At 41.6% G+C, this 20,294-nt stretch overlaps 1 protein-coding gene across 5 annotated transcripts; it reads right to left on the bottom strand.

Moving 5' to 3' along the window:
* Positions 1-5,651: 5,651 nt before the first annotated feature.
* On the bottom strand, positions 5,652-18,647 carry SFXN4 (sideroflexin 4). Of its 5 annotated transcripts, none has more exons than XM_010564686.1 (14): positions 18,585-18,647; positions 18,429-18,494; positions 16,782-16,856; positions 15,795-15,821; positions 15,641-15,695; positions 14,816-14,841; positions 12,744-12,794; positions 12,593-12,658; positions 12,409-12,477; positions 11,064-11,154; positions 9,279-9,394; positions 8,199-8,284; positions 6,975-7,089; positions 5,652-5,748 (listed from the first exon to the last, which is right to left on the bottom strand). In XM_010564686.1, the coding sequence occupies exons 1-14, from the start codon at positions 18,621-18,623 to the stop codon at positions 5,671-5,673; spliced, it is 960 nt and encodes a 319-aa protein (XP_010562988.1). In that variant the 5' UTR covers positions 18,624-18,647; the 3' UTR covers positions 5,652-5,670. The 5 variants fall into 5 exon arrangements, with proteins under 5 accessions (XP_010562988.1, XP_010562990.1, XP_010562989.1 ...); XM_010564689.1 differs by lacking the exon at positions 5,652-5,748 and adding an exon at positions 5,784-6,272; XM_010564688.1 differs by lacking the exon at positions 12,744-12,794.
* Positions 18,648-20,294: the final 1,647 nt, after the last annotated feature.

The following is a 20,294-nucleotide window of genomic DNA, read 5'->3' as shown; positions in this document are numbered from 1 at the left end:
TAAAATTCTAAATACTTAACTCTGCAATTTAAGTTCTGAACACAGAAGAGTGGGCCTTTTTTTTTTTTCCTAACTTTTGAGAAAAATACTGCAATTGCCTTCATTTATCTGTAAGTGCTCTGTGGCTTTTTTTGCCCACTTGCCCATTACTGTTTTTTCTTAATGGTTCTTTAGTATTGCTGCTTCTGTTTTGGGACTTCCACAACAGTTGGAACAGCAGAACTACAAAATTATGCTGAAAATTCCATTCAGGACCTACTTTAAAGTCCACTGAAACTGAAGTCTTTCACCAAGAAAAATCTGAACATGCTTTCAGTCAGCTGTCTTAACACCACATTGTAACTGTGAAGAAATTCACATAGTTTCTTATTAACAAAAAGCCTTAAGGTGTATCATTAAGGTCGTATGGGTGTTAGAGACAACCACAAAAAGCAGAGAAGCTCAGTTACAAACTAAATATTGAATGCTTACTTTGCTTTCTGTTTTGGAAATGTTTAAGTTGAAAATCTTTGGTGTTGTGTTAGATCTTGTATTCTGACATTTGTGCGAAACAAATGAAATATAATTTTGCACTTAAGGAACTGGACTCATAGCATGCTTATGTCTATTAAAATCCTGAATAGACTACCCTTTAATTTATGTAAATTTATTCTTCAGTAGTTGTGACCACTGAGTCACAGGCCTTAGCTCTTAGTTTTGCAATACTGGGATTAAGCTACAGCTTGATGTTTAGGTCAGAAATGACAAAACTGTTTGAATGTGTAGTAGTACATCTGTGCTGATTTTTCTTTTTGTCAGTGCTGAGAAAGGTGTATTGGCCTCCCTCGGCTTCAGTACCTTCAAAAGACTGTCCTAATGTTCTTGCATTTTCTTACTGACTTTTGACACTGTTTCCTCTCAAAATGGTTTAGAATAAAATAGAAAAATCTGGAAGGTCAGGACAGGGAAAGATTTCTGCTTATTTCTCACTTCCCTTTCCCCAGGATGCATACAAGCAGACTGTGTGTACAGTTGCTGGGTTTGCAAAGTCAGATGACATCCTTTTCTTCTTCCTCCTAGAAGCAAAGACTGTGTAATATGAAATTTTCATTCATACCTTCTCATCTTGCTTCCTTTCTGTTCTTTGATAAACACGAAATGGTGAATGATGGTTCCTGTCAACCTGCTAAGAGACATGCCTCCAAAAGTCATGCAGCATGTAGAATAATTGAAAGCCTTGAATTCAAATGAAAATAGTAGCACTGCTCCTTCCTCAGCTGAGGCAAAAGTTATTCCCTGTGCACTCTGCCTCACTCGCTGCCTGTGTGAGCCGGTTATTGTGATGACAGCTGTAGCATAACATCTGCACTACATTTGCAGATACTGGAAGGTAGATAGCGAACACAGCAAAGGCTTGCAAAGGGGAGTGGGATAAATGTTCAATCCCTTCAGCTGTGATTTTGCTGAGTAAATTAGACTAGTCCCTTAAGGCTAACTCTGTGTTGTTTCTGATGCTGCCATCCCTGGGGTTTTAGTCCCTGGTATAAGCTGGCCTGCCTTGTTTCCCCTGCAGGCAAGCATGTGGGGGAATGTTCTGATTGAGAGCACTATAATGCTGTGTAACCTGGAAAAAACTGATGCAGGACATCTGATAGCATCCATCTTAAAACTACAGGCTGCTTCTGCTTTCAACCTCTGACTGCTACCAAAAGGGGCTAATGAGGATTTGTTAATAGCGTGTTGTGAGATGTTGTTTGAAGCAGCTAAATTTCTAGATAAAAAACAAGCTGTAAAGCTCAGTGTAAGAAGTTCACAGTTGCCTTGTACTGCCTTACACCCTTCCCTAGGGCGCTCTCTGGCTGGAGTCTGAGTCAGAGGGATCTTTGTCAGGTGAGGTCATTCCTTGTAGCTGCCGAATGATGTGAGACTTGGGAGGAGACTCCAAAGACCAGGCAACAGCTCCTTCCCAAGCGACACTGTGCAGCACGTGGCCTGGTGTTTGCTGTCTGATAGAGAAGGAGCTGCAGTGCAGGGCTCCCTCCCCACCTGCATCCTTCCTTCCTCCACCCCTATGGCCTGCATGGAAAAATAGCGTGGCTGTGTTACAGGCTTGGGAGTAACACAGGGACACAAGCTCCAGCTGAGGAAATGCTTTGATCTCAGTATTTCCAAACATGGGAGTGGCTGCTTTTATTTATTTTTTTTTTTAAGCTACATTAAAGGGATATAGAAGCCTCATTGTATATTCCTAAATTTCAAGATGACAAGCTGGGTAGGCAGGGAACTGCTACCGTATTGTGCTGTACTGAGACAGGCTTTCCTTGAAGCTGAAAGCTTCCATCTATTGTAGTTTACCACACCTTAAACTGGTGCCACCACTAATGCACTGTCACTTAACACACCTGCTGGCCAGTGCTAAAGGCAGGAGACAGACCTGCCTTGGGCTGGTATGTTGTTAATGTATTCCAAGTTACAAAGGGGAAGGTTTTCCTGTAGGTGCTGACGCTCCTCTTAAGTCCTTCAAACATGATGCTTTTCTGCTTGTTCCTGTCTTGTTCCCCTCACTTATCTCATCCCTTTGGACTGCCAGGTGTCTGGCAGTTCTACTCTCATAATGACTTTATTTCAAGACCAAGGATGACAGGGCCTTTTTAGCAACATATTTTCCCAGCCCTTATTTGGGAAGCAGCTGAGTCACCCAGGCTGACAATTTAAATGGCAGATGCCTGCCCTCCTCTTCTGGAAAATTCTGGTTAGGGCAATAGAAACATTTCGGAGAATGGGGGAAAGAGGTATTTTAATAACCCTGAGGGGGCTGAGTTTAATATGGCAAACTTCAAGTATTCAGTAAGAAGCTGGTAGAGTTTGGTAATGGGCAGCTATAATAACAGACACTATTACCAGACCTAGTCCATAAGCCTTACTCACAGAGTTGTAATGACATCAATTTGCTTAAAACATCCAAGTATGGTGCCAGAGAATTTATAGCTTGTCTAGTTATAATGACAATTCAAAGTTCATGAATGTGTTATCTTCAATTTGTTGGCTTTGCTCTGTTGTCGGTTGTTTTGGGTTTTTTCTCTTTGCTCCCACTGTGGTTCACATAACTAGCATTTACTTTAACCGTTCTTAAATTATGTTTAAAAAAGGAGTGGGGAGAGGTCTGTGTCTTCATTGCAGTGCCAATTAATGTTTACTGAGAGTGGAATTAGACCCCATCTGAGTTTGCCTTTGGTATGTTATTGAAGTAGGATTAATAGAGAAATGGGGTTTTAGAGAATTTAACTGTAGGATGTTAGCTGTGCCACCTTTATTAAAGATTTGGAAGGAGACAAACACTTCCTTGAGAGAGGCGGTATCTAAGGAAAAAGAGCAGGGCAAGCCTCCTTCTCCCTAGTGTCCTCCCAGCTCAGGAGAGCTGAAGCTGATGTGACCTTTTCTTTTTGTCTTCCCTTTTGGCTGCCATTGGAGATGACATTTGGCTAGGCAGACTTCTGGTCTGATGTAGCACAATTGCTTTTACGTTGTTGACCCCGATGGGATTTTACTATGTACTTAAGAACATGACCCACAAAGGCAAGGCTAAGCGATCCCTGTTGAGTTCAGTAGGTGTAAATGATCTTTTCCCTTTAGAAATTCACTACAGTCCTCCAGTGGAGGTTTGCCATTCTTAGGCTTGGCAACTTACAGACAGTATCCATACTGTCTTCCTGGAACAGCTTTATAGCACGCTCCCCTCAAGTTACAGGTCATCAGGGTGGGCTGCTACTCCCCTGTCCTCTTTCCTTGTTTGACCCTTCGCTGCAGTAAGTTGTTAGAGGAAGGCTCAAAAAAGGCAGAACTCAGACAAGAAACTAAACTCACCCCCCTACTTCCTGCTTTTGTTCAGTGCCAAAAGCACAGCAGGAACTGTTTTCCTGCAAGAGACCAGGCCTGCTATTTTTCCTTCCTTTGCTCTATGCTGCTGTCTTCCTGTAGGGATGGAGTGGATGGGGAAATCATTGGTTTTCTCACACAGCAAAAAGAAATCTAATCCTCCAGCAACAGGAGAGCAGTGACCTGTGTATTGCACTCTTAAGGAAGATAAATTATGGCAGACTTTGGAGGCTGTACATGTAAAATTATTTCTGTGAATGTGATTATTATGTTATTTAGTGCATATTTATCCTTGTCACACACAGCCTTAGCAGTGCCTCACATAACATCTTCAGTGATCTTAGAGCTATCTCTCCCATGACTCCTGCCTACAGTTATCACAACCACAGGGTCTCCTGCCAGTTGCAGAGCTTCATTCTATCTTGTTCCCCCAGGAGAAGGTCTGATCTTGATTTTGTGGCAGGTCAGCAAACCATATGAAAGCAGCTGTACTAGGCCAGACCAAAGATCTAGTCAGCCAAATGTCATATCCCAGTGGCCACCAAAAGTAGACATAAGAGAGTGAGAGCAGGCAAATAAGCTGTTTACCCCTTCCGCTCTCCAGTAGTATGGAGCTTATGATCTTCTTTTGCTGGTGTAATTTCCATGAATTTAGTATCCTTCAGTGGATTCCCTTTGATGGAAATGCTCATTCTCCTTTTCAATTCATGTCAGCTTTTAATATCCATAATGCCCTTTGGTAAGAACTTCAAAATTCAACTACATGTTGAGCTATCTGCCACTACCCTTAATTCTGCTCCTAGTGTTAACAGTCCACTCGCAGGCCAGTCATGAAGCTGGATTATTCCCTCTGCCAAGCTCATTACTTTTCCCTTATCCATTGGGTATTTCACCTGTTTTAACATGTGGTAGTGGAAGGTCTTTCTGCAGCTCTTCGCAGGCAGCCCTGGTCCCTTGAATAATTTCATATGATCAGCAAAATTTATCACTGCACTGATCAACAGGCTAATCCTTATGCCACATCTCAAAAGACAGCTTTTTTTTTTGTTTGGATAAACACTGTTAACCTGCAAAAGTGGGGATTCCTCATTGTCCAGCACAAGGTCAGAAAGCCACAGGACTTCCCAGTGGCTTCAATGTAAAAAACAAGTTCTAAAGCTCAAGAAGGGCATCAGGCCTCACAACTCCTTCAAGGATGTTGAGAAAGCCAGGAGTCACTTTGTAGCCAAATTTGACACCCGGTTCCTGAACATTTCTTAAACAACTAAATTTAACTGGTATTATATTGCCATCGGGGTTGCTTTGTCTAATAGCTACCTCACACATGTCTAGTCCTTGAAATGAGTGCTACTAAATACAATGAAACATACAAAATAAGTGTTCTGAGAAGAACCAGCTTGACTTTACCCAAAGGACTACTGATGTTAATGCCTTTACCAGCTGTGGTCCTGGAGAGCAGCATGTCAAAAGCTGCAGCAACAACAGAACAAACTTTTGTATTCAATAGTCTTTTAATTATGAAATCAATCACACGAGGAAGCATACAGAACACAGTTTGTGACAAACGCTGTGTTACAGTGCTTTCTGGTACAAATATCATTTACAGCATTAAGTTATGTGTACATACCTGCCTGTAGGCTGGGACTTGCAAAATCATTTTGCAGTCTGCCTCTTTACAGACCACAGCACTGTACACCAAATCTGGTACGTAAACCATCATAAATTCACAATTCGATCGCATATGCCAACTGAATTTGTTGATACATTCAGAATTCACTTCAGTCAGAGAACACATTTATATATTAAAACCAATCTCTAAATTCCCCTATTGTAGAATAACTCAGTTTCTTCTGTAGAGGACAGGATTTCTGGTTCAAGGTCTGCTCGCTTTATCTGCAATATATAGAAAAAGGGAATCAACACCACCATATCCTGGTAAGTATATATTAAGTCCTCTTTACTGCATTGAACTTTGCACAACTTGAAATACTGTGTTCAGAAGCAAGACTGTATGGGATTTGGAGTTCTTTGTTTATTTGGGGGCTTGAGGGATTTTTTGTTTGTTTTGGGGCTTCTTTTCTTTTTTGCTTCTCTGACATTCCCTACATGCACACACACACACATAAGGGAAGAAATATGTTTTATTTAAAATTAGAGGTACTTCTGAGATCTAAACAGAGCATTAGTGACATTATCTCCATTCACTATAGAATCATTTAGGCTGGAAAAGACCTTCAAAGATCATAGAGTCCAACTGTAAATGTATTTGGGTGACTCACCCAGGAGAACTTCTGCTGTGGGCTGAGCAATTGTGAAGCTCAAAGGGAACCAACCAGCCATACTCTCAGTACATAATTTCTCACAAGTCCCCTCATTTATGCTCAGTTTACCTTTGTTGCCATAAAAGATTAAGAAATCTAAAAAGAGACATTACAATGCCAGAAAGTTTAGGCAAATAAAAGAAACCACTGAAAATTTTAAGAGCCCAGTCTGTGATTTTCTGAGAATATTCATACAGTACCGATAAGGGAGAGGAAATAAATGCAGAAAGGAACCCCAAGCTCCTCTCTCATTTGGCCTTCTCCAAAGCCCAAGGTTCAAGGGCTACACCCTCCATTTAAAACCTGCCAGGAAGGTGTACTTTCCCAGGGAACAGACTACACTTCACAGTTCGGTAAGGCAAGGCAAAGTGATGTCGCATGTGAGTGAGTTTACCCCTCCCATGAGCTCATGCTGATTTTGCATGAAAGAAAAAATTCTCATCTACATCCTTCCTATCTCCAGCAGGACTGAAAACAGTGCTGGAAGAGCCTTGGTTTTAATCTTTAAGACAGCTCTCGGGATCTTGCTTGCTTCAGACTGTTGTGAAAAATCTGACAAATCTACAGTGAAAAGTATAAATATAAATTACACAATGCAACTTAGACCTAGAAAGTCCTGTAAGCCTCTGCCCGGTACATGGGCCTTCACAAGCAGCCTCTCCGCTGCCCCATTTTAGATGCACAACCACATTAAATCTATTGATTTCTGGTGTGTGGCCTTACGACTGCTGGCCATCATTCTGGAATGACTATTTAATATAACAATAATCCTAAATCAATTCTGATGAAAGGACTTACCACCCCACACTGCGGGAACATACTAAGTGAGACTGGTAGCATCCCTGCTAGTACTGACGTCACCACAAACATTCTCACTGAAGCCAAAGCATGTGGAGTTTTTGCAAATTTTGCTCTGTCCAAGACATTGAAAAGGTAAGTATGTCAGTTTGGTCTTGAAAAATAATCTGACAGTGAGACAAAGAGCATTAGCTATTATTTTAGTGGTTCAAATTGCACTGAAGTTAGTAATAACCTAGGCTTATGAAACCTCAAGATGTTTCTTTACTTTACTTCCTATGTTCTTACTCTTAACTTCCTGTTCATTCCCTTTGTTTTGTATTTAGCTGCAGCATTTTCCAGGCCCTGATTGTGAATACAAGATTAAGAAAATAAACAGCAAGATCAAAATGACTAGAGAAGGGGTATTAGTGCTTTAAAACGTCTCGGTCCTTTGACTTAGATTTTTCTTGCATTATCCTCTTTCCTTTCAGATTTACTTCCTGTTGGCAGTCCTACTTTGCCTTGTGCAAAATTTAGTACTTGATGTATTTTTTAAATTTTATGTTACATCCACATTTATGTCTTCTGATAACAGGAGTCCCTTAAGTAATAAAGGGGGATAGGGAATTGATTTAGGCAATACCAAATTACCTGTATTATTTACATGACATAGATGACCCCTACCAAAAGCTCAGGGCAGGCTAAGAACTCTGTGATAAAGCATACAATGAATTCTTCTTATGATAAAGGGTTTCTAAATGTTGCAAAAGCAATAAAATGTTTCACAATATATGGAAAGCTTTTTGGAAGTTGGGATCCAGCTTTACTTGCAAATTCAAGTACTATATTATCTCTTCAGAAATAACAAATCTAAGCTAAGTGCTGTGAACAACCTTGACATCAGACACTGGGAGTCAAATCAAGTTAGGGAACCTAGGTGCTGGAAAACAGACTGTCAGGAGAGCACAAACATGTTTCCTGCATGAGAGGAGAGAGGAAATCCTCATAATTTTACACAACCTCCTGCAAACCCTCAAAGCATGGATGTGGGCATAACCAGATTAATCTTACTACTTATCTAAATGAATCACAGTAGCTGAACAGAAACTTCCCAGATAATCAGTTCTACCAAGCCAAGTAATACTGCAAACACAAGTAAAAATTGGCAAGTGGTAAGAGCCAGACTAAAAAACAGAATACACAACGACCAGGCACCCCCAGCCCTTTTGCGGTACCTCCTACCTTTCCACAAAGTACATAAGCACAGCTGGCAGGAAGAATGTTGTCCCAAACAAGACTGCTCTTGACAATGCTGTTTCTTTAACGGCCTCCAGGGAGAGAGGAAAATAAATGTTGTTAAAGCAGTGCTCTGTGCAGCTTCAAATACTGCATGCTTCTGTGAGCACTTTTTTGTGTAATACTCTGGAGTTGCAAGCAACAGGTTAATGAGCAATAAAAACATTTGTTAGAGGAATTCTTTCTTAAATAGAAACTAAACTACAAGTGGCAAATATTCCACCTGTGACTAAGAAATTCCTTAAAAGGCGGGTGATACTACTGATGCCATATCGGGTTTTCCTAGCACGATAATGATTTTTGATGATACTTGCTTTTTTTCTAAGTTGTGCTGAACTTCTTCCAAATGGTTATAACTTCTGGATATCCTAACTATCCTGTGTTAAATTTGAAGTTTTCTCTCCAGCTGTCCATAAATCTTTATGCTCATCTAGCCATTTCGTCCCCTCTGGACAGAAGCATAGAAAGGGAGGGTCACTGATAGCACATAAAATATGACTCCTTGCTTTAGTTCCTGTGCCAGGCTCTACAGTGGATGTTGATGAGCAAGGCAAGGAGAAAATAGAGTCAGCTTAGTCAGCAACTGGAGCCCAAGGATAAAATGCACTAGCACACTGTAGATCAGGGCATTAACCTTTGGGAGGCACAGCCTAATAATCCCACTATAGAAGGTGTATGCAATATGTACAATACAGAGCTTTTCTCTGAGGTGTCCCAGCAGAAGAAGGTTCAAGAGTCTTGCCTTCCTCCTGAGGTGACCAGGGAAAGCAGAAATGCCTGTGCTGGTGTCTCTGTGGCTCAACTCTAGCACTCGGTATATTGGTCTGGGGAGGCTGCTAACTCCTGAAGACACAAAGGTTGTGGAACCTGGTTCCAGAGACCTAGTCCAAGCCTACCCAAGGATTCAGCACCTGATCTGGGATTCCTCATTTCAATATATCCAACTGTATCTACTCTCAGCATCACATTCAGCTCTTAGCAGGGAATGAAAGGCAAGTCAAGAGAGGCCTCCACACCCCCACCTACCTTCTCACCAGCCTTCTGTGACACTCCTACAACCTTGCCATTGCTGTCCATCACTTCAATTCCATTCTCAAATTCTGGGCTTCTCACCACCACCACAGTAAATGCACTCATCAAGCCTGCAGAGTTAAAGAGGATTTTGCTTTAAAAGATCCAAAAGGACTATCTCAATAATAACATTCATAATTATGTGCATTTTACATTTCCATTTCAACAGTTCACAGCTGAATAACCTGGCAGCTTAAGAAGAGACTGCCCCATAAAAATCTGCTTGGGATCTTAATCTTTTTTTCAGAAGCTTGAGCAAGATTTTAAGGCCCCAGTCCTAAAAGGTGCTTTATCATTATGGACTTGGAGCTTTCAATCACTGCCATCCAGCTCAAACCAGAGTACTTTGTTCTTAAGAGAAAGGGGAGGGATTTGCATTGTGGATGGGTTTTGTACTGGTCAGCACAAAATCCAGCACAGAAGAAAACACCCTGAAGGGAACAGACTTTTAAGTAAAGGCTGCATCCTTGATTTGAAAGGGAGGGTACCAGGGGAACACTGGCTCACTCTACTATGTTCCGTTATGGCACTTCTCTGCCCAGCTGTGTGTCTGTCACAAGTGGCAGCGCTTCAGCTGGATCCTAGATGAGAATGTTTCAGTTTCCTCCAGACCCAGCTTTACAAGGTACCTGAAAACATCCATCCCACAGTCAGTCACTGAAAACACAAGCCTAAACTACTGGCACTTATAAAGACCATATCAAATGGGAGTTAGTCATCTAGCTGGTTTTCTCCTTTCTCTTTTCTAGACCAAGGTCTAGGCATAACAGGGCATAGTCTGGCAAACTGACCTTACTTGAAATAGTAGACTTCTCTTTTTATTAGTTTTTGGCAGGGCTATTCAATAAAGACATCAGTGTAACAGATGACACTTTTCAAATGCTGGACTAATATTAAGCAATTACCCTCAGGCTTCTCTCTACATTTCAGAAAAATGGAAGCACATTTTAACACCTGCTCCAAGGGAAACAAGTCAGAAAGGTCTAATCCAGATCCTTGGAAAGATCTGGGGAGCCATCTCACATAACTTGGAACAAAGGAAATGCCTGTTTTAATTTTACCAGTTCCACCCTAGGAACAGCCAAAAATTTCTTTAACGGCATTAGAAAAACAGTTAATGACATCAAATAGTTAAACTTGTCCTGGTGAAACTTCACCATGTCAGTAGAGCTGTTCCAGTAATGAAATGAGTCCCATTACCTTGCAAGGTTAATAATATTCTGTTGTAACAACTCTCACTTTCTACACTGTCAGCAGTTAGGTAGCCAGCAACAGCCCCAACCTGAGTAAGGAACTATGCCAGTGCAAGCCTAGAGCTGTGTTGCACTCTAGTGTAATGTATGTGCCACACCAGACCATGCCAGTTCGAGAGCTACTGCCCTCTGATCCCTCCTGGCAGTTCTGATAGTTTCTGGTGTAATGTCCAAGCCAAAGAAAAATGCCAACTACATCCCTGGATATCTTTGGAGAAACAGTTGCATGTCATGCATACAAAGGTCAGAAAAGTACTCTGCAGCTCTAAACCTAAAAAACAGCAAGCATCAAATAGAGGTCAGCTACACTGATCAGTGAGTATTAACTCTGACACAGAAAGGACGGTACCCAGCAAAGGCAGTCGGAGAAGAAGGCTAGGAAACAGTCAGACCACATCTGTGCAAGGGCGAGAAAATTCTGCAGGCAGATGGAGGCAGCAAATGGCCCTCAGACCAGCTGCACGATGTACAGTTTCTTTATACTCACCAAAGAGAGGAGCAGGTAGAAGTTTTTTGACGACTAGTTGTGTTAACGAACTCTTCAATGTGTATCGATTCATGAAGACAAGAGGAAGAGCCTAAGGCATTGGGAGGAAACAAACAGGCACCTTTTATTAAAAAAATATGTGCGGTATTTCAGTACATGCAACAGTTTAGGAACATAAATCTGTGACTTAGTACATAGTTACCACCTATAAAAATAAAGAAATGCCTTGGTTTAACATTCCAACAAAATACGTATCTTCTCTAGTTACTGAAGGTATCTGTAATGGCTCTTTTAGATAAGAATACAAAATACTGTGATAAAAAAAAGCATTAAACATTATTATGTATAGGACAATAGCAGTATGAATACAAAGACAGAAAATGGAAAACAATTACCTCTGACTAATATTCCTTGGACATCTGTCCAATTGCCTTGTGACACATACTGCTCTCTCTGCCAAACAGGACACCTGGCCCACTTGTGCAGTTGTTCCTCATTCTCTGCAGTTTCTATAGTCCCATAATACACTTGCAGGAAGTTTCATTTAGGAATAAATGGCCAGGACACCAGCGAGTGCTCAGAGTTTCCTTTGGAGGACAAAGGGGAAGAACTCCCACATTCACCCACAGGCATAGCTGCCTTATCAGACCTCTGTGAAGTCCTGAGCACTGCTGGCCCAACTGTTTTTTGCCTACTGGACAGAGGTGAAAGGCCATCTAACAAAAGCAGGAACAGCCATAATTTTCTGCGAGAAGGCTTATAAAAATCACTGTTTAGTGTGGAGAGTGAGGAAATGCATTACAGGGGCATCTACACTTGCAATGAGTGTCATAAGGATACCAGAGCTCATTCTGATGTAGGAAACCACGAATTCCTACTCCTGCACAGCACAGAGCTAGCCAGGTAGCCCTCCAGTGCAGTATTTTCATGGCTGTGATGCTTCTGGCATCTGAGCTAACTCAATCCAGTACAGATGCCTGCAGATGTCACCACTTTTTTAAAGCTAGACAGATCTCTTTCACAGCACCACATCAAAAAATCAACTACAACAACCCAGTGGGTTACTCTGTGTTTGTAAATCCCTGGCCATTACCTCTCACCACCCATTTTCTAAGTTTGCAGAATAATAAAGAAAAGGACACAAGAGGAAGCATCAGAGGAAGCCAAGCAAGGTATTGGCTGACAGACGATCAGGAAAATTCTTATTCTCAACAGTTCCGGGGCAAGACATCAGAGCAGAGCATTAAAGCACAATCCTGAAGGATATCTGGCAGTGTGATTATCTCAGCATCTAGTCCTTCCCAAGAGAGCTTATTAGGAAAGAAATCGTTAAGCAAATACATACACCAATACATGCTGCATAGGTAATGGCTCCCAAGCCGCAGAAGATCTGCTTTTGTTGAAGCGAGTACTCCTAAGAAGGACAGAAGAAACATACTCCATAAGTGCATTTGTAAAACACTTGTAAATCATGTTCAAAATGGTCTTGTACAACTCAGATGATTTAAAAAACAAAAACTGACACATACTTCAGCCTTTGCGGTACCATTTCCATTTACTAGGGCAAATCCTGCGGTATACATGTGAAACACGAGCTGCAGAAAGGAGAGATTATAAGCAAAAATGAATTTGGGATTGAGACTAGAAGACTTGTAAATGCAGAAAGGAAGAGGTAATTACCTGACTAAAAAAAGTTTGCTTTGCCCGGTGCTGAAGAGATGAAGTAATAACCTAAGAAGAAAACCCCACAAGAAAATTAGGTTTGATGAGTCTAGAAGTTCTTGGTGAGCAGTGGTGGGCTAGAGTACAAAGAGAACTGCTATGTTACTCTTTGCAGCAGTGTCAAAGGCTCCAGTCAGCACCTGAAGCCATTTCCCTTGATTCTAGGTTAACTCACTTTCTTGCCACAGATGTGACATATTCAGTTTTTCTATCCAGTATAAAACACAGAGACACAGTGACTAAAACACTGTGTGCAAAAATATTTGGGCAAGATGCTTTCTTATCCAAAATAAAAAAATGCATTTGTACCTGTGAAGCTATCCTGGTTTCAGCTAGGATAGAGTTAATTTTCTTTCTAGTAGCTGGTATAGTGTTATGTTTTGGGTTCAGTATGAGAAGAATGTTGATAACACCCTGATGTTTTCAGTTGTTGCTAAGTAGAGTTTAGTCTAAAGTCAAGGATTTTTCAGCTTCTGATGCCCAGCCAGCGAGAAGGCTGGAGGGGCACAAGGAGTTGGGAGGGGACACAGCCAGGGCAGCTGACCCAAACTGGCCAAAGGGGTATTCCATACCATGTGACATCATGCCCAGTATATAAACTGTGGGGAGTTGGCCTGGAGAGGATCGCAGCTCGGGAACTGGCTGGGCATCAGTCAGTGAGTGGTGAATAATTGCATTGTGCATCACTTGTTCTGTATATTCCAATCCTTTTATTAGTAGTCATTTTATTATTGTTATTATTATCATTATTAGTTTCTTCCTTTCTGTTCTATTAAACTGTTCTTATCTCAACCCACGAGTTTCACTTTTTTAACTTTTTTTCCCCCGATTCTCTCCCCCATCCACACTGGGGAGTGGGGAGTGAGTGAGCAGCTGCATGGTGCTTAGTTACTGGCTGGGGGTAAACCACGACAGAAGCTTAAATAGATGCAAATAAAATAAAGTAAGCTAGTAAAAATGTAATTAACGTAGCAAATGAGAAAGGGTCAAATTGTTTTGGCTAGTGGGGATATAAATACTAGATTACCTGATCCAAGATAAAAGATTCTACTTCCCAATTCAGACAGCAAATAAGAACTTCGGTTTTAATAAACCACAGCCTTTCTTGAGGTCTGGCCTACCAGGTGTGGAACACTCTTAAAGTACAGAGTCAATCAAGATATGGCAAACACTGAATAAGAGGAGGGCATGGAATGTCCAAAGCCTCAGAGGAGGTTCAGCAGTTAATTTAATATTAGTGGATCAGCTACCGTTATTATTAATGCCAGTGCTGAATCTAACTACATCTGTGAAAGAGCATTAAGCTGTAAACATCAAAAAGAAATACTTCTGTTAATCCTATTACTGTTCTTAGTGAATTTAGTGGAAGTCTTGATGGCAGTTATACTTTCTAGTAGTGCCATATAAGTTCATGCTGTAATCTCTATATGGAATGACATATCTCAGTATGTATATTCACATGCCAAAACCAAGGGCAAACACATCTAAATAAATAAACATATATATAATTGCACCTACAAATTTTATCAAAATGGTACAATTTTTGAGCACTGTAACAAGAGTTTATTTCTACATCTTTTATAATTTCTTGACAAAACCACTTCTTACTTGCAAATACACAGCCTACGCAAGAAAAAATTTGTATTCTGGGTCTGAAACACAGAACACAAGGCTCTGACTCCTTCCTACTGCAGTTCCAGTTTTTTTAGGTTAAACAGACTAAAACCAGGCCTTGCTCTTAACGCCTAGCAAATTTCACCTTGCATCAGAAAGCTGACCTTCATGCACAAACAATCTCTTTGAATACTGCTGAAGAAGGTAGCTAACAAGTTTGGACTTCTAATGAGATTCCCCAAGGGCTTGATTTCTAGATTATTCGGCAGTTCCCATAAAACAGATGTCTTTTAAAAAGATTGTGCTGAAAATACCTAAAGCCTAAAACCTTCTATTCCCTCCCTCCCTCCCTCCAACCCCTGGCTTTGGAAAAATGTAAGCCCTGTGGTACACTAGCATCTTTCATGATTACTCACCAATGGAAGAGATATGGGCATGAAGGCTAAAAAGAAAGAAAACTTCGTTTCAGTAAAAATAACTGCCAAGTCTAGATTTTGAGCAGAAAATTCCCCTTACTTCCCCCATCTAGTTTCAGGTCTATGTAAAACACTGCCCACAAAAAAAACATCATCATGGACTTGAATTCTAACCTTTGCCTCTCATTCTTTGTTCGAGAAGCCAGAATACCTGGTCACAGCTTATAGCCAAAAGGAGCCCTTGTGAACTCCACTCAGCCTGGCTACTCAGCACCTACATAACTGAGCTTTGAACAGAAATTGCTTCTCCTCACTCTGTTCAAAGAGAGATAGGCGGCAACAAAGGCCATCACAGCTGTGAGTGGTTATACGAGATAATGAGTAAATAGCCTAAGTATGGTTATATCTGATTAACAACCTGTGCTGTCTTAGCTCCCTAAACATCACCCCAAGCAGACTTTATCTGCCATCACAGCAAGTAAACTCATGCAGTAGCCACATTCATCGAGTGAAAACTTAGCTTATAGTAGACTGTTTTACATGTGGGGGGATCTGGGAATTCATTCTGTAGTGACAAAAAACAGAGACTGGTCAGATTGTTTCCACCTAGCTGAGCAGATGAACTGTGGGAAAAATTCTTCAGGAGGACCATAGAAATAAACAAATATTCAACAGACATGACAATGCAACTAACAGAAGTAAGAGTCTACTTGTTTTTCCAAATGGAGAAGAGTATCAGTGTATTATCACAGTGGCTATTTACTATGAGCTATTCCCCTTCAATGATTCAGTCAAATACACAAAACTTCTCTTTAGGGAACTTACCTGGAGGTCTAAACAAAACAGGAATTATCTTGTCTGTATCAGGATGTACACTGGACTTAAAAAAAAACAAAAAAAAAGTCAAATTAGACCACCTTTGCCACACTTGAAATAAGAAAGAAAAAAAAAAAGATTTCTAAATATTTTGTAAACTTACCAGGCTTAGTAGGAAGGCTTGTTTTGTCTAAACAATTTGAAAAGTAGGTTAGTAATCAAGTTTCAGAAGAGACTGGGTAAAATCTTCTTTCTAAATTTATTATACCTTTTTCTTTCCCCAATAACTTACTTCTATATGGAATGCCGTACACCCCTTTAATTATTTTTTCCCTAAAATTTCTCTCCATATTCTCCTTGTTGAATATAACTAACTCACATCCCATGTGCTGTGTAACAGGACCAAAGTACACATTATAGCAGAACAGAAACTTAATTTTTAAAAGTTAAACTAGTAGATATTTTAAAACAGAAAACAACAACTCTTAAATACGGCTAAAAGCCTAAACACTTCTGTTAAGACTTCAGCTTTTCTGGAATCACGGAATTTTTTATTTCTCCCTTCAGACTTTGACAGAGAAGATACAAAATGCCACATGGGAAGAGCCACGCCCACAGTGAATCAAAAGAAAGACTCCTCCTAACGAAGCGAGGGCTAAGCACAAAAGTAGTACAATTCCTGCAATTCCACAAGTAAGTTTTCCACCCAAGTACCGCTACTGCTCATTTTATGAGATGTGAAACCAAACCAGCCTGCCCTCTATATGACAATGCAACATCAAAGATTCAAAATGAGCTCAGTAAGCATTTTACATATTTATCACCCACCTATATCATCCCAGCTGAGGACAGTCAGGCTTAACATAATGATTCCTAGAGTGATCTGAGAGTGTCTTTTAAACTCAGCTATATGATATACAACCTAGCATTCTTCAGGATAAAAATACTGCAATTTGGCACCCAGTAGTCATCCAAAGAAATTCCTACTAGATTCATAGATTAGAAAAATCTCTGTAGTAACGAGTTTTTCTTGTGTTATCCCTTGTATCTGCATCTCAGTACTTCGTCTGCTAGATATTATACTAATAGCAACTATTTCAGCCATGAAAAAAAGACACCTCTATTTTCTACAAACTGCACTCTAAAATACCTGATCATTCTGTATGGGCTCACTTAGCGTCTTTCCACTGTTTTGTAGCAATAACCTGGTTCTTCTTATTTCATCCTGTATTTGAGAAAAAAAAACAAACCAATGGGAAGAAAATGACTGAGATCTCAACATTCTACGGTGCAATATATCAGTTATAAGATACTTTAAATACAAATCTAGAACATCAAGCTAATGCACCTGTCCTTCACCAAAGCAGTTAAAGCAAGAACACACCTGGACACACAACTAATTCAGAGTCATAAAAACTTTTAGAATATTCAGGCCCCCTTGGTCCCCTTAAGTATCAACCCTTCAACCCATTACATAAATGCACCTGAACTTTAAGCACACAAAAAACCTCACTGAAATCAAGAGCGTTATTCTTGTACTTAAAGTTATCCATGTGTGCTGGCAAATTCAAAGATTTGCCACCAAAGCAACTATCTGATATCCCCACAGGCACCTATATGACTATTTTAAAAAGAAAATTCAAAGCAGACTTTTAAAATTACCAGAAATGAGTCACAACATCATTAGATGTTCCTGCCTGTTCACAAATATCAAGTGAATAAGTTTTGCATCTTACACTCTTCCTTTAAGCTTGGCTTAAGCTTTTAATTATGGAAAACAGGTACACTTAAACAAAGAGAATAGAACTGTAACCTCATGTACTTATCCATAGCCTACATAAAAAGCTGTCCCACTTAGGAGAATTTGTGAGATGATCTGACTTTTCTTCAACAGGCACACCTCTCTTTGCAACAGTGTATTTGAATTTAAGGAGGTGTGAACTAATCCCAGATCTCCAAATCCCTGAATGTACTATAAAATTTTTTTGTTGGCGTTTACATATATGTAATGTACATTTACTAAATTTTATTATTTGTATATGTAAATATAGATGGAGGTATATATTTGTACCATATATACACATACAGAGAGATAGATGAATAGATACACACAACACGCTCTGTAAGTGACAAGGACATATCTCACGTATGCACATGTTGACAGCGTTCTTTTGCTTTAATGGAGCTTTCCCTTAAAAAATAAATAACAAATCAATAAACAAAAATTCCTTTAACACACTGACCAGCCAGCCGACTCTCATACAATGTGCTGTGCTTCTTCCTCTGTCACCCCTGACAAAACTACAGAGGAGTGGGTTGACAGAAAAGCGCATCTTCCCCAGAATTTTGCTGTCATGCCAGTCCCTGAAGTTTAGAAGCTACACTTTGTGACCGACAACGTGTTTAGTGTCACACTTTCAACAGTTAACGTTAAAACTGTAATAATCGTTCTCTGGTATAGAAAGGGCCTGCAAACCAGCTGTGCTCCCTCTTAGGGCAGGGTTCCTTTCACTTGGAGGAGAATCAACCTCCAGATTAGGGATGGGTGTGCGGATTAGCCAGCAGAGATTTTGGGTGCCTGCGATGCATTTCAGCAAACCTGCCTTCCCCGACGCTGCCACAGCTCCCCATCACCACTCAGTCCTCCACCCGAGCGGCAGATTATTCAGGAACAGCCTGCCCCGCTGTTCTGCCCTCAGCAAACTCAAAGCTGGTTCAGGTCGACGGCCAAACCTCCCGTCACCGGCCACGGCTCCGAACGACACCCCGACGGACGAGGCCGAGCCGCGGTACTCACGGAGGACTTCAGGAGCAGCAGGGGATCCAAGACGTCCACCCAGCGAAGAAACCTCTGGAAAAAAGACTGACGGAGACACGTTTCAGGGAGGCGAGGCGTTATTTCGGAGGCAGCCCGCCCACCCTCGCCCTCCCCGGCTCCCCCCCAGCCCCTGACCTGGCCCTCCGTCCTCCAGAACCGCAGGTTGGGGTCCATGGAGCCGCTGCAAGCGGAAGGCGGCCCGGGGGGACGGTCCGGCTGCTGCACGCTCCGCCCGGGCACGGTGCCGCCGCGCCGGCATCCCCCTCACCGGCGGGGTCGGCTTGGCGCCTGGGCCGCCTTCCCGCCTTCCCGCCCTGAGGCGCCGCGGAGGAGGGAGGGAGGCTGCTGTCGGCTGGGCCCGGGGCGGAGAGGCAGCGAGGGGCCGCCGTCTGCAGCCCGGGGGTCCCCTCAGGGCAGGCCCCGGAGGGAGGGGAGGCGGACCGCGGTTAGGAAAGGTCCGATCGCCTTTTCCCCTTCCCTCGGTTTCCCCCCTGCGCGACCCGGGAAGGCAGAGTCGAGGAGCAGGACTGCAGAGAAACCCCCTGCGCCCTCCACACTGACTTAAAACGACGAAGGTAGGAGAAAGAAAACAGCCAGGTAAAAGGGCTGCGTGCACAGATGGCTGCCGCCAACACCACCGGCACGTTACGCTCCTTCACTGAGCCGCGCAGGGGCTTCGCTTCTCAGTACTGTAGGTCCAGGAGATCGGGTGTATTGGAAAAATTGCATGGATGCTAGTGGATTTACACAAAACAGAAGTACTGGGACCGAAGAGAGATTTGCAAGTAGTGACACCTGAAGCATCACCGGGCCCCCCACAACGTCAGGCTCGTTTTTTCATCCTTCCCCTTATGTTGCAACGCTGATACCCATTGTAAAGCTGACCTAGGACGCAAATACCACTTTGACAAGGTGGTTCCCTCGTGCTTCTGTTTATCTTAAAGTCCTTCCCATGCTCGAAACGGCAGAAAATGAAAAATACAAACCCATTCAGTATTGTATCGATTTATCCAGCCCTTCAGCAGCATACCCGCTACTTACCGTCTATGGCCTATGCACAAAAAGGCAGTGGCAACTGCTAACTGTGAGCAAAGGTACAGAAAATAGTTTCTACGGCAATGCAACTTATCCAACTTCTTCAAAATAGAGAAACAGGACTCTTTGGGGAAAAAGTGAAAGAAAAGCAAAGCAACACACCCCACTGCCAGTCAATATTAAGATTTATTATTCTAGCTAGAGATATGCTACACTGTTTTCAAGCAGTACAACATTTCACCTTTTAAGTTTTTCCTGGAGACAGATTCAAGCAAATAAGCAATGCTTTAAGTGACAGAAGACTCATTAAGCTCCAGTAAATACGCTTTTGGGGTTCAAGTTTTTACCATCTCCCAAGCGGAATGGAAGTTCTTCATGCTTATTACTGCTATGTAGCTGCACTGCATCTTTGACTATATGCAGGATTAAAATGGCACATATTTACATTCAAGTTATAGTGCATTTACACACAAAAAAATGGAGATTTTTAAAATTTTTTACTTGTTACATTCATCTCTTCCTCTGCAAAATTAATTAGAAACCACATATCAAAATTCTGTAATGAGTTAGAAACAATGGGGACAATACAGAAACCAGAATTTTTTTCATGTGAGAAAAGAAAACGTGGGACACTTTCTGGTCCAAAACTAGTTAAGGAAGAAGGAAAAACCCAGTGGAAGACAACTGTATTTTGTGTACTTGTTGTATTCAGGAAGAAGACTAGTGGTCACAGAAATTCATGTAACTGAAGTTGCAAAAGGGGGGGGGGGGGGGGGGGGGAAGCCTTAGTTTTTTGCCTTTTTTTTAAAA

The sequence above is a fragment of the Haliaeetus leucocephalus genome, unplaced genomic scaffold (assembly GCF_000737465.1).
Source record: "Haliaeetus leucocephalus isolate CR32 unplaced genomic scaffold, Haliaeetus_leucocephalus-4.0 Scaffold184, whole genome shotgun sequence".
Lineage (NCBI taxonomy): Eukaryota > Metazoa > Chordata > Aves > Accipitriformes > Accipitridae > Haliaeetus > Haliaeetus leucocephalus.
This window is presented reverse-complemented; position numbering and strand designations above follow the sequence as displayed.